The 14,981-nt window shown below is 38.3% G+C and overlaps 1 protein-coding gene across 2 annotated transcripts in view; it reads left to right on the top strand.

Annotated features, from left to right (window-relative positions):
* Nucleotides 1-11,004, top strand: part of MIMS1 (mitochondrial inner membrane scaffold 1) — a 52,563-nt gene extending 41,559 nt beyond the window's left edge. Inside the window, exons 3-4 of one of the 2 annotated variants that reach the window (XM_088019527.1) lie at nucleotides 4,140-4,251; nucleotides 8,180-11,004. In XM_088019527.1, the coding sequence (XP_087875653.1) occupies nucleotides 4,140-4,251; nucleotides 8,180-8,413 (346 nt within the window). In that variant the 3' untranslated portion in view covers nucleotides 8,414-11,004. The remainder of the gene's footprint in view (nucleotides 1-4,139; nucleotides 4,252-8,179) is intronic. The other variant, XM_028089327.2, reaches the window with a different exon arrangement.
* The last annotated feature ends 3,977 nt before the right edge of the window (nucleotides 11,005-14,981 follow it).

Genomic DNA, 14,981 nt, shown 5'->3' with positions numbered 1-14,981 from the left:
GTTGATGCTGTTCTGATTCTCTTCACATCTTTTTCTCCATTATCTTCCTAATATTCAATTATATCCTTCTTTGTTATGTATCATTATCCTTTAAGAATTGTCCCTTTCTTTATAGAAAATCCTTGTATGTACACTTTATGGAATTATCTTTTTCATTAATGACATTTTTCTGGACATGTATAATATTTATAGAAGTCTTCAAAACTGCCCTTAGTTTTTAATACAGCATAAAATCCTGTGCCATTTTGAATAAAAATTATTATTGGCCTTCAGCTCTAATTAATGGCTATCTATATGTCAAATGTTCTTTTTTGAGCTATTGAGGATTTTCTGATGGAATACTGTGAAAATGATATGACTGATAGTTCTGCCCTCCTTAGTTTGCCCTTTGTAAGCATTTGGCCAGAAGGCCTTGGAGGGAGAAATCTAAGTTTTTCATTATCTCATTTGGTCTGTTAAAAAGAGCACCTTTGTCCTTTTACTTTCCCTTGCCTTCTTAAGTAAGAGTTCTGTAACCGAAAAAGCAGACCCCAAGTAACCTAGTGATATGAATTATACTTAAGATTTTTTCAGTCTGTCTGGCACCTAAGGCAGTTGTGGTGACATTCTGCCACCCCCTGTGGAATGCACCCTCATTTTATTCTTCCCCCTCTTTTTCTGGAGAATACTTGTGTGTAAACATGGTGGTAAGACTGTCCCCTTAATGCCACGTCCCTTTATCCATCACAATTTGCCTATTGGCTGTTTGTCAGCACGGGACTTTGGTTTCCACACCCACCACCCCTGCCCAGCCATGACCAATTTGTATTATGTAGGATGTGTTGCTTCCCAGAAACAGTTCTTCTTAATGTTTTTATTAAATCCTATCCCTTCAGAAAGTTGATTTGTTCTAAGTAAAGATCTTATCACAAGTAATACTTACAGAGCAAGTAGGATTTGTTCTAATGGCAGTGTATCTTTCACTGAGATGTGGTCTTATTATCAAATTGGAGTTGAATGTATTAAATACAGGTTTTCAACTGAACTGGCAAGAGGCTAGCTTTATTTTATTTTGTTTTTAGGTGGGCAAAACTCTTTGTTATTTGTTACCTATTTAACTATTAAAAGAAAGAGAAAAAAATAGTTTGTAACTTGAAAGATGGGCTTTTGACATCACACCGCATTAGTGACCAGTGTTTGTTTTAGTCACTCTGACAACTAGCATTACTGCCTTTCTAGACATGATAGAACAGTACGCCATTCTGTGTTTATTTAACTCGGTAATAAAGATCTCGGCTTTTGAAACATTTTATCTCAGGGAAGATCTGAATTGTACATGTTAATAGATTTTATTTTAAACTAAGCCTTGTTGCCCCTTCTATCTGGCAAAACCTTGCAGAGATCTTACCTCTAACCAGAAGTGCTCTGTTTGATAATTGTAGCTTTGTGATGATGGTTCTGTTCCTACAGTTAGATCCTTGTGTTTTAGGCCTCAAGTTTCTAAAGTTACAGCTCCATTCTGAGGCAAAATCCTACCTGATTTTTACTGCATTTTATCCTTACTGTGAGTGTGCTTTTGCCCTTGTGTATTTCTGCATCAGTTGAAACATCCATAAAGCTGGCAGTTTGAAAAGCACAGATTTCTGTCAGGCCATGGAAGCTTCAGAGTAAAAAGTGACAAGTGGATATTACTGTTGGAATCAGTCACTCAGTCCCTCACCAGTGTTTCATTTTTAGCAATTCCAAAGGAAATGAAAGTTATTTTTACTTTAAAATAATCAAATTGGTATTTTAGAAATAAATAGAACCAGGGGCGCCTGGGTGGCTCAGTTGGCTAAGCATCTGACTCTTGATTTCAGCTCAGGTCATGATCTCAGGGTTGTGAGATAGAGCCCCACGTGGGGCTCCATGCTCAGTGGGCAATCCGCCTGAGATTCTTTTCCTCTGCCCCTTCCCCCCGGCACACATTCACTCACTCACTCTCTCTCTCAAATAAATAAATAAATCTTCAAAATAAAGAAAGAACTAGAACCAGTTGTTTGCTTCTTTATTTTATAAAAGATACTTGTGCAAGGTGTCTGAGGTAATTATTTGATCTTTATGATAGTTTTTTTTTAAATCACTCAATTTTGTCTTATTTTTGGCCAAATGTTTGTCTTTTGTTTCCCCTTCATGACTGCAATTAAATATGTAGATTTTACATACTGGGCTAGGATATGATTGATAAAATAATTTTATAGTTGTATTGGTTCTAGAAGATATAATTAGCATATCATGGTAAGATATTAATGGTGCAAAGTGACTTGATTAGATCCATAGAATAGCTAAGGCCTTGTAGTACTAAGTTTTGCTTTAATGGGATTCTGTTGTTATCTAAGAGACTTGAAAAGGAACTGATGGTGGAGAAAGAAGAAACCAGGTTGGATTTACAGTCAGTTTTGTAATTTAACTTTTTAAAGATCCTTCAGTTATCTGCTTTCCTCTTGTGGATGATAGGTAATTTTCCTTGATGATGACCAGCCATATGTTCTTGAGAGTAGTCCCTGATTTCAGAGTATTATAGTGCAATCATAGAGGGACAACTTCCCCAATTAACCAAATATATTTTAATATTAAGAATAAATTAGTTTATAATGATGTAATGTATGGTGATTAACATAACAATAAAAATTTTAAAGGAAAAAAAAAATAAAAGTACCCTAGAGACCCTGTCCTAAGCAAGAGTCACCCATACACCAGCAGTGGGACAAACTGATGTCATGGGGCTTCTGTTGTGATGTACTGAGACAGAATTAATTGTACAGTTTTCCTGTTGAAAAATGTTTAACCTGAACCTGATCAGGAGGAAAAAAAACAGACAAATCCAAATGGAGGGGTATTCTCCCAGGCTAACTGGTCTGGAAGCTTCAGAAATCTCAGTGTCAAAGACATCCTGCCCTCCTTCTCAAAAAAGTTCTGAGGATCACTTCTAGAGGAAAGGAGACCAGAGAGAAATGACAAGATAGTGACAAGGGACATACTGGAACAATTCAGGAAATTTTAATATTAAATAATATATTGTGTATTAACTATATACTCTCGTGTACGTTAAATTTCCTGAATATGGCGGCGCCTGGGTGGCACCATCAGTTAAGCATCTGACTCTTGGTTGCAGCTGAGGTTGTGATCTCAGGGTAATGAGATTAAGCCCCACATCAGGCTCCACGCTTAGTACAGAATTACTTAAGATCTTTTCCCTCTCCCCCACATTCTCGCTCTCTCTCAATATAAATAAATAAATCTTTAAAAAAAATTCCTGAATATGATAGTTATGTTTATGTAGGAAAAGCACAGAACAAGAACCTTGTTCTGAATGAGGGGCAAAGGGTTACAATGTCTATAAAACAACACACAGAAAGGGAGAGTGTGAGAGAGCACATGCCAGTAAAGCTAAATGTTGATAATCATGGAAACTAAAATAAATTAGGGCTTAACAGCTCGTATTAGAGACTTTCTGCCTTCTCTCCTTCCACCCAAAAATTTGTTGTAATTTATGGTAATTGCTTCTTCACCTGCCTTCTAAGCCTGCTAATAGAATAGAGGCATCCATTTAGAATAATTGAAGTTTTCCTCAAACCCATGGAATCATTTATTCTTTGCATAATAACACAATAAGTACTGTTATAATGTTGCTTTTACAACAATATAGTTTGACATGTAATTTTAGAGGTGAAAAGCTTAGGTCTTGAAGTCTGAATTAGAGCGTTCTGAAGAAGTAGTCTTTGGTTGGGGAAACAAAGACCAAGTAAATGATTCTGATCGTTCCTTCTCTCTTAAGTCATTTAAAGCTATTAATTTTACTCGGCTAGATCCTTCTATTTTTTAAAATGTGGTAATTAGGGATGTATGTCCATGTGGAGAAGCAAAGCAGAAGCTGCAAACAGTAAGATACAGTATAACACTAATATTTCTGTTCTTCTAGAATTAAATCACAGTTCTTGACAATGCATAAGTGATTTTTAAACAAAATTTGGTTTTGGTGTTTTCAGAAAAATTTTGAAAATATTTATCCCTTAAAGTTTGTGTGTATACATACATAAATGTGTGTGTATATATATGTTACTTTGTTCCTTAGAGGAGTGACATATATATATATATAAATCATTTTGTTTCTTTCCTAGAGGCGTGAATGTCATTCCTTTTCTAGAACTCATTGGGTTACCAGACAGCATAGTAAACATTCTGAAAAATTCCCAGAGTGGAAATGCACTAACAGCATATGCCTTGTTTAAGGTAAGTACTGTTATAAATGAGTTGTTCTTCACACTTAACCAATAACCTGCTCAGTTCCTCATAAAACTCCATGTTAGTTCCCAGTAGTTATTTTTTGTAACTTAAAATGCCATATACAATACCATAGTCTAATGGCTAAGGTTTCTATTTTTTTAAGTTTAAATTTTAAGTATAAATAAAATGATGGTTTAGGAAGAAGTGACTTGAAAATAGGTAGATCATTCCTAACGTGCTGTGATCAGACAAATGTGAGACTTTCCGAATTTTCAGAAGTCATCTTTTTGACATTTCTCCCACTTACAGTATATTAATTTTCCTTTTTCACAGATCCATGTGCCACCTGACTTGTTGGTTATATTTAGCATTTAGTTTACTGTTTATAATAGTTCATCTACTTGATAAGTAAAATAGTAAGGTTTAGTTCAGATTGTTTTATGGGATAAACCTTAGACTTAGTAGCTGTTACATACATTTCATTTTAGAAGTTTGCCATCTGTAGCTGTTCTGTGGAGTTGAGACACCAACACCTTTATAAGCTGAGTTTCTATGTCTATGGGTCTTTCTTTTGGAAGAGGAGCCTCTGTAAATTGTGGAATTTAGCCATATTAATCTTATTTTTCTCAGTTGACAAATAATTTGAAGTCCTATATCTTTCTCCTAAGAAAGAAAACAGGTAGAAAACATTCAGAAGCTAGATTTTATTTTATTTTGCTTCTGTTGTAATAAAAATACTTAGAAGTATGGTTTTATAGTAGTACAGGTCACGTTTTATGCTGACAGCCTCATTAGAATCCTCTGAGATCTTGGGAGATTTCCTTTTTTATTATGATTTTGACTAGAGCGCTAAAGCTTAATTGCTGAGTTTTTAAAACATTAAAACTTAATAAACTCATAAATTACCAAGTTATAGTGGGTGTAATTTACCTTAATAAGTCAAAGTATCATGATGATTTAAGCATTTCCCTAATTATAATTGCTCCTTATCCTATGCTCCTATAACGTGAATGTAGCTCTTACAGTTCATATCATGGTCTGGTGTTAGTTTTGTGGGGCTTTTTTGTTTTTTTAATATTTGGCTTCTTTATTTGATTTTAAGTGTTTAGGAATTCAAAGTCATGTCTTCTTTCTCTGTGTTTTCACTATGCCTGATACTGTGCTTTGTAGGCACATCGATGCTCAGTGCGTGTTTGTTGGGTGGGAATTGAAACATGAACCTGTACGCGTAGGTAGGTTAGTGTCAGCAGTGTTCCTTCCCACTCACTGTTCCTCTGTGAGGTGGGGAATGTGCAAGGATTCTCCTGGGTATTTTCTGTAACCCATAGTTTCTCAGGTGGAGCAAAAAACATTGAGATTTATTGCTTCAATATGGCAAAGCCTCAAAAAAGAGGTGTGGCCAAGAGGAGAAAAACCACCTGAGTGTGACCTTGTGACACAGAGTAGGACACACTCCTCAGCCCCCTCGCACTGTCCTGGAAGTGAACCTTCGTTTGAATTGACAAAAATTTGTTGAGCTCCTACTCTCTGCCAAGTGCCATTCTAGGTACTGGGAATACTGTAATTAAATAAAATGGTACAAAATACATGCCCTCGTGGAACTTACATTCTAGTGGTGGGAGCCATTTAGGTAAAGAACGTAAAGTTAAAACACAGACACACACACACACACACACACACACACACACACACACACACACTATGGTGTTTAGATGATGTTAAGTGCTAAGAAGAAAGAACAGACCAGCAAGGGAGGATGTGTTTGTGTTGGAGTGGTTTTTTTAGTATTTGGTTTTGTTTTGTTTTTTTTAGAGGGAGGGTTGCCAGAAGGTGAGGGAGTTAATAGGCAGTTGTATGGGAGAAGAGCATTCAAGGAGGGGAAATGCAAGTGCAAGGTCCTGAGGCTACAGGATACCTGGAGTATTGGAGGGAACAGGGAGGATGCCATTGTGGTTGGGATGAGTGAACCGCAGAGAGGCAACAGAGCGGCCAGATCAGGGTGGCCTTACGGGCCATTATGAGCCCTTTGGCTTTTACTCAGAGGAGATGGAAAGCCACTGGGCAGTTTTGAGTATCTGACTTGTGTTTTAACAAAATCATTTTGGCTGCTCTGTTGAGAACAGTCTATTATATATAAGCTGGGCAAGGTAAGACGCCCAGAGACCTATCTGGAGGGGTTATTGCAATGGTGTGGGTAAGAGCTGGTAGTGGCCAGGACCCAGGTGGTAGCAGGAGAGCCCATAACATGTAGGTGATTCTGGATGTGTTTTGAAGATGGAGCTGATGGAATTTTTTAATGGGTTGAACGTAAATTATGCAAGAGAAAGGAGTCGAAGCTATCGTGTAGGTTTTTGGCTCGAGCAACTTAAGAAAGAGTTGCGAGGCACCTGGGTAGCTTAGTCGGTTGAGCCTCCAGCTCTCGGTTTCAGCTTAGGTCATGATCTCGGCTCATGAGATCAAGCCCCACATCAGGCTCTGCGCCCTGGTGGCTCAGTCCATTAAGTGTCTGACTCCTGACTGCAGCTCAGGTCATGATCTCAGGCTCGTGAGATCAGGCCCCACATGGAGCTCCCCGTTCAGCAGGGAGTCTGCCTGGGATTCTCTCTCTCCCTCTCCCCCCACGCTCTAATAAATAAATAAAAGAATAGCGTTGCCATTTCCTGAGATGCAGACAGCTTTGAGAGGAGCAGGTTTGGGGTGGGACCATTGAACATCATGAGATCAGTTTTGAACAAATGACATTTTGAGATCCTATTAGACATGCAGGTGGAAATAAGTCAGAGGTTGTATATACTGGAATTTAGGGAAGAGGCTCAGTCTGGAAATCTAAGAATCATTAATGTACCGATGGCACTACAGACTTGAAATTGGATAAGACCACCAAAGGAAGGAGGTAGGTGGAGAAGGCGTGCAGGGACTGAATGCTGCCCCACAGTGTTCAGAGGTAGACAACAGGAAGAAGAATGGGCAGGAAGGACTGTAAAGGGGCATCCTCCAAAGTGGAAGGAAACCAGGGAAGTGGGGGCATGGCAGCCAGGGCAGGACATGCTCCAAGGAGTAGAGGGGGAAGCTGTCTCCATAGTTCTGATGGTTCACAGGCCTCTTCAGTGACTATGATGAGAGATGGGGGTGAAGGCTTAGAGTAAATTCAAGAGAAAATGAAGAGGGAAGTTGGAGATGGAGAGCATAGGCGGCTCTTTCAAAGAGTTTTGGTACTGAATTTTAACACAGAAGCTATCAGAATGTGATACAGATGCTATCCGCTTTTGTGTGGCTCTTTGACCAGTTCGTCTAGTATTCAGCTTTGGTCCTTAAATCTGTGGTCCAAGTTAAGCCTGTGCATGCCTGCCTGGATTTTTTTGGCCTCATGGAAGTTCCCAATTGGGATTCCAGACCCAGGGTGGATTGTAGCGAGAAGGTAGCATAAGGCCTGGGAAAGTCAAAGGGATTTGGAAGTGAAACTAAACTAAATTCAGTAAAGAGTAAACACTTGGCCCATGTTTACCTCTCACCATTTGAAGTAGTTTGGTTCTGGTTTAGTTCTAGATACACAGTGTCCACAGGTTAGCAGGGTTTTAGGGAATAGAAGCATGTGCATGTTTGTTGTTGGTCCTGAGCCATCTGTCTCATCTCCCAGGGTGCCTGTCTGCAGGTTCCCTAGCACATGGTTACAGCGACCAGCGCTTCTACTGCGAATATTCTGTAATCCATGGGTCAGTGTCTAAGTGACAGATATTTGTAAAATGCGTTTACAGAAGAAGATCCCTTGCTAGGAGGGAAGACCATAGAGGCCTTAACTACATTAGCCTTGTGAAGCAATAAAGTAATTTATACCATTGGGTTATTACTAAAAATTTTAATTTCAGATTGTTTTTTGCTTAAGATGATAGTCATGATCAGCTGTTGATCTGCCTGTGTTTGCTTTTCTCCTCAGATTGCAACACCTGCCCGATATACTGTGACTTTGGGAGGAACCTCCTTCACTGTGAAGTACTTGCGTAGTCGGGGCTACATGTCGACACCGCCTCCTGTTAAGGAATATCTACAAGACAGGATGGAAGAGACCAAGGAGCTTCTCACAGAGAAAATGGAAGAAACAAAGGATAGACTCACTGAAAAATTACAAGAAACCAAAGAAAAAGTTTCTTTTAAGAAAAAAGTGGAATAGGGTGCCTTTTATAACAGGTGATAGACAATTTCTGCACTTTAACCCTTTAGAAACTATGGACAAAGATACATGATCCTGGTGATTTTTTTTGGTTAGTTGCCTAAATATACCAGTTCTCTGAGGGTTAAAGACCTAAGATACCTTTTTAAAGTTAAATATTACTAGAAAAATCAGTGTTTTTTGAAAAGAAAAAAATGAACCCAGTATAAGAATTTAACAGCAATAGCAGCATTAAGCAGTGGTTAGTGTCGCATAAGTCAGAGCTCTTTTTTCGGGGTCTTCAGAATCATACTTGCTTTATGTTTTGTTGCAGCTATAATTTATGCAGATGAAGCAGTTGACTCCTTGGATAACTGATGTGGCCCTAGACAGGGTGTTAACACTGGGTTTTCATCTTTATGTTATTCATTGAGCTTTTAACTATATTCATCTCTTAATGTGGAAACCAATATTACCATCAAAACTGCCAGTGAATAAGAGGTTACTTAGTGTTTCTGTAAAAACAGTATATAACAGTTATATACCAGTTAAAATACACATTTTATATGAAGGAATGCGAATAAAAACGGAGTCCTGTATATGTAAGTAAGATGTATTGGTTACATGTAAATGAAAAATTGACCCTTTAAAAATGATTTTTACCTGAAGCTTGTCAGTTTTTTTAAAGCAAATATATATGGCTATGGTACTTTTTCACCTAATACATAAATCTCTACTTTGAATCATTTGTGTTCTCTTCAACTATATTTCGGAGGAAAAGTGAAAATAATATGATACCTTAAGTTTATTGTTGAAATCAAATATTCTTAAGCCATGACTCAGGTTTGTGGTTCTTGAGCAGATACAGGTGTGGGAGGATGGAAAGTGCCATCAGGTTGTTCCAGAGCTGACCCCCCCCTCCCCCGCCCCGCCACGTGGCAGGTTTGTCTCCACAGGCCAACACTCCCAGTGTCTGTTTCAGAGTTAATGTTGATTTCATTGTGCAGTAAATTTTTAAATTGTAGCTGCTTTTTTCCTTGGACTGAAATAGAGCTTTTCCCTTATATTGAAATATGCTTGAGCCTTTTACTTGAAATTTTTTTTAATAGCAAAGCTATCATTAAATTATCTGCTTGGAATGAAATTCAGCCATTGTCAGATATGAGAGTTGCCATGATTGTGTGAGTGTGTTTGAAGATGTTTGTGTCTCTTTTGCTCTAACTGCTTTTACTTCAGTTCTAACTCTTGAGTTGATATTCAGAGGACAGGATGGCCTTTCATTGTTTTGAGCGATGTGATAAGGCAAGAGAATGTCAGAGGGACTTCCAGAAGCAATCCTGTGGGGATCACTGCTGTTGGGCAGGACTTTTGTATTAAATATTTAGTTTGGCCAAATTTGGGGAATAATTTAAAGGAGAAAATGGTTGCATTTGATACATCTAATCATTATATTGGAACATTTGGTAAGTTAATATGCTGTGATTGGAATCTCTAACTTTTTCGGATGAGGGCAGGGCAGAGCAGTGACGGGGCCCACTGTGGTTCTGCCACACACACTCACGATCAGGCAGAATGGTTTGGTCTCCTGACACACAATTGAACACATAATTTCAGATTGACAGCGCATTTCAAATCTAAACACCGTTTCCGTGTTTTAGTTTGCTTACTAAATCACATTTTTGCAGATTATTAAATGCTATGATACTAACAAATTTCTTCTTTCCTTTCTTTTTTTTTTGACCGCTTGAGACTATGCCTGTGTTTCAGCATCTTATATGAAACTCTTCTAAAACAATTTACTTTTCGTATTACACAGGGCGTATTTTCCAGTAGGGATAAAATTTGGTTTCTTAGAAGTCATTAATAATCCTGAAACTAAAATTTACTTTTTCTGACTCTCCACCATTTGAGTTTTGTTGCCATCCAGTTTTGTTATTCTGTTTATCCAGTTATAGAAAGTGAGATACTGATGAGTGCTTTGAAATTCTCTAGTAAAATGTTCTCTGAAGAGGTGAGTGCTTTTGTCATTATTTGGCATCAGGAATATCTGTATCTTATCAAATGCTGTTGCTAGCATATTGCTAACCTAGTCTTTAAGGCAAGCTACAAATGGCTTAAAAGGGGACACCTGTAATATGTTGTTTGAAATATTAATAGCAGGCTAACAGAATATAGTAATGTGTATTAAGTTAAATAAATTACCGATATATATAGATCTATCTATATAAATATCACAGTGATATATATATCACAGTAAATACATATAGTTTGCTATATATAGTAAACTCCATTTCATTTACAGTCAACCTTATACTTTGGATTAATTTGCCCCTACCTTCTCTGAGCAGTGAGTCAGAGCAGTGTCCCAAGTCCGATACGCATATCTGTCTTTAAATAGGATGTGTTGATAGGGTAAAGAGAGCTATGACCGAGATTTAACTTACATAAAGTGATGAAAAGGGTTTGCTCAGCAAACTCACAATTGAAATGAAAAATAGATTAGGCAAGAGACTTAGTTTATTCAGGAATAATAGCAAAACCAGCCTTTTAATGTACCAAAAATAATCTTTTACTGAATCTTTTGCATACAGCAGGGTGCTGTTTAGATTTCAACAAAGGAGAAAAAGAATGGATATATTGAGATTCCCTTTCCCCCAGTATTGAACATAATAAAATTATGCCTTCAAATGTAATCTTCTATTTATTTTTTTTGTTACAAAATATACCCCCATTTATTTACAAATGAAAGATACCACTGTAGTCCTCATGCCCCAGGGTGAAGTGGAGCTATTGATTGTCCTACTTTAGTGATTTTAGACGGTAATTCCAGGAATTTGAAAGATCTTAATAGTTTGGGCAGAATGTGTTGGGCGAAAAGCATATCTAGCTTTACCCTGTGTTCTTTCCACTGGGTTCAGGTCAAGTCTCAGGATTTCTTTTAAACATTTTAAACAAGGCCTGTGTGTGGTGGAATATGGTGATGGTAATGAAATGGACAGAAGGTGATTTTAACAAATGAGGCAGGAAAAATGAGTGCATCTTTCCTGATATTTTTGAAATACCATTTTTGTAAATTGTATTTGTGACATTATTTATTTGAGAGAAAGAGAGAGGGCAGGAAGGAGGGGCAGAGGGAGAGGAAGAGAGAATCTCAAGGAGACTCCCCACTGAATGTGGAGCCTGACTCAGGGCTCGATCTCAGGACACTGAGATCATGACCTGAGCCGAAACCAAGAGTTGGGTGCTCAGCCGACTACGCCATCCAGGCACCCTGTGATATGTTTCTGAAAAATACTTTTTTCATGGTAATGTAGACACATATGTCTTCTGTTGGCTACAATTCATTTTTTGAAATGGGTATCTTCATTTATTTGAAATTTTCCAAAATTGGGCCTTATAAGGCCTAAATTAAAACAGGTTAAATGTTACCAAAGTTGAAGTTTTTTCCGTATTAAATGCTAACTGCGCAATTGACTATCCGTGCCATAGCCTAAAATCAGCATCAAATCATATTGGCCTAGAGCTGAATTAGCACAGGAGCATTCAAATAGGAGAGTATGAGCCTCTCTGCTGCCTTGGAATTGAACAACCTCAACCAGAAATCTATAGAACTAAAGGTGGTTACTTTTAATTATTCACTCTGCAAATAGGACCTTTGTCTAGTCTCTGTTGTCCATCTCTATGTCATGTGGTATGAAGTTAGCATTAAATGGGATTCCATAAGATGCTGTCCTGTGATCCTGAAGGTAACTCCAGATTTCATTCTCCCTTAGATCCTTGAATGACCTGCGGTCCCAGTCCTTTCCAGAACCCATCTTCAGCCATGAATTTTGGCCTAGACTTCTGATTCTTGAAAGATCCTGCAGTTTGAGCTTCTAACTTATATTTGAGAAAAGCTGATTCAGGCCAATTGGATATATTTTTCCCCTCTGTGAGATTTTTCTTTTGTGACTTCTGTGTCACATTGGTTCATTTTAACTAGTCAAAACAAGTTTTTGATTGTCTTGCTTCTTCAGGGTTAGGCTTTGAAAATCAAGCTGTATTCTTCCCTGTGCATCATCGACAATCACCAACAATAATAATTACAGATCATAATTATCTTGTGGCAATTATCTGGCTATTTTCATAAGCATGATCTTAGTAGGAAGAATACGTCTTGATTTTGGAAACCTTCAGGGCAGAGTATAATGTTTAGCCTGTTCTTTATTCTGATGACTTGATCGGACAACAGGCAGCCGGAGACATTCTCAGAGCATGTAGTTTCTGTTCACAGATGGGGTGCTCACAAAGAGTAATACGAAAGAACACCTTTCACATGGAGTTTTCTCTGGGACAACATGGTCTATGAGGGCAGAAGCCTCAGGACAGTTAAAAGATGTTCCACATGCTGCCAAAGTATATCCTCATTCTTCCTGAAAGTGCAGATTGCATAGAACCTTTCTTTCATTCCCTCTCCTACCCTCTGTCCAGCATTTTTTGTTGTTGTTGTTTTGAATTTTGATCAATTTAGAAGTTAGAAAACTTGTGAGAAAGGAAACGGAGTGTGCACACGAGTTTGCCTGCTTCTCTGTGTGGTACAGACCAGTTCTCCCTATCTGCCTCTCGTGGGCAGGTCCACATGGCCCAACTTCAGAAAGAGTGGGACGGTAAACTCGCAGTTCCCTGACTTTTTAATCAAATACATGGTCAAAAACCTTTTACTCTACTTTGGTGACTCCATAAATGTTATTCTGAGCATATGACATATGAAATCATGGCAAATCTGTATCTTCCCTTTCACCAATTAGATGTTTTAGTGCCTGAAAACTAGAACATATAGCGTTTTCTCCATATACACAAATATTTCAGTTGTAATTACCTTTTAGGAACCTCTTAAGTACTAGATTTAAGATTCTGTAATGATTGAAGCACATTTTGCTTAATTTGTGTTTTAATGAATCTGAGTCAATATTTTCTTTGGACACTTAATATGGTGACTTAATTGTCACCATTGCTTTACTTCTCTTAAGAACAGTGGCTGCTTTCATTCCCCTTATGCTAAGGGTGCTAAACGCGTATTTGAAGTCCTCAAATACGGATGGCTTTGCCTGCCCTTCAGCTACCTCTGGAGATAGAATTGTAGGGCTTGGTTACCATGGTACTCCACCAACTGGAAACTTTTTATTCTCCTATTAAAGAGGATGCAGGATATGATGGGTCATAATTCACATTATTACTTCTTTTGGTTCAGAAATAAGGGACAAGTCTCAGTGGTTTCCCCGAAAAGTTGGAAGTACCATCAAACACTTTTGTCCACAAAATCTAATGCAACTTTTGTTGAGGAATCTAGACCATTTAGTAACTGCATTATTTTAGAAGCATTTTAGATTAATAGGAGTTTTAAGTCATATACCCCAGGCTTGCAGAGAATTTATATAGAATTTTGCCTTTAATGGATCATTTTAGAACTGAAACCATTATTTTTAGTTGAAGAAAGGCGCAGGAGAGCCGGGTCTGGAATCAGATCCCAACTTCCAGTCTATTTGATTCATCCTCTTGTGCCAGGCATGAAAATAAAGTAAGTCCCAGCTTTGGGTCTTTTGAAATTCTTTATATTTTTGGAGCTGAAGCCAATTTATTAACATTCTTTGCCTCTCTTCTGCTGGTGCCTTCCATCTTCTTTTGGCTTTTAACCTTATAATTTTTCTTTAATTTGTTCACAGTCTACTATTTTCATCCTTTTCTCTTTAGTAGGAGGGGGAGAAAGTAGCTATCCTCTGATTTCATGTATGGCTATAGAACGGAGATATTGCCTTATTTCTCATGTTCCAGCTTCATTTCCCTCAGCCTGCAACATAGGAAGGTTTACCCAGGGCCAGTCAATGCTGGCGTCTCCTTGCTATCCGGGTTCACCTTGGCAAAGCAGTTAATAGCTGTTTTCAAACACCTAAATCCATACTGGAGAGCAAATAATCAAAACTTTGGTAATTAGATCTAGTCTTTATATATCTGCACATTTAATATTTCATGTATCCAAAGAGGATTTGATCTCGGGAAATTCTCCATTGCCTCCTTGGCAAAAAAGGAGTTTGCATTTTCCCGTTGCTTCTATGTGGAGCCTGTATCTGCAGCATACTCGAAGCCAGCTCAGATTGGAATTTTCCATTTACTTGAGGCCAACCACTGGAAACGTCTGAAGCGATCAGAAGCTGGCATTTATGGAAAATTTTAGCACTGAGAAGTTCAGTATATCCCTGGTTAAGGATTATCAGGTTTCGCCAAAGGACAAAGGTTGGCTTCACTGAGTCCCAAGAAAATGACAAAACTTAAACCCTGGCACATCACACACTGGTGAGCCACTGTATGATATGGTGATGTGTCACAGAGAAAAGCTGTATTCTTCACAGTGTCATCTTACTACACACGTTCTGTGCAGGGGGACATGTCTCGTGGACCTGACAGGCTAAAACTTGCTTTGCTGCATTTGCCTTGCCTCTGTCATTCAGGTAGCTTGCATGCACAAGCAGCAAGGATGGTGAGAACAAAATAAGCTCCTGTTTGTGGGCAGCAGCCCCTCCATCTGAATACAGAGCCCCTCCATCTGGGTGGG

Source organism: Eumetopias jubatus, unplaced genomic scaffold (genome assembly GCF_037043125.1).
Source record: "Eumetopias jubatus isolate StellerSeaLion01/CBP00866 unplaced genomic scaffold, mEumJub1_p1.0 scaffold_16, whole genome shotgun sequence".
Lineage (NCBI taxonomy): Eukaryota > Metazoa > Chordata > Mammalia > Carnivora > Otariidae > Eumetopias > Eumetopias jubatus.
Note: the sequence above shows the minus strand (reverse complement) of the source record. Positions and strands in the feature narration are given on the sequence as shown.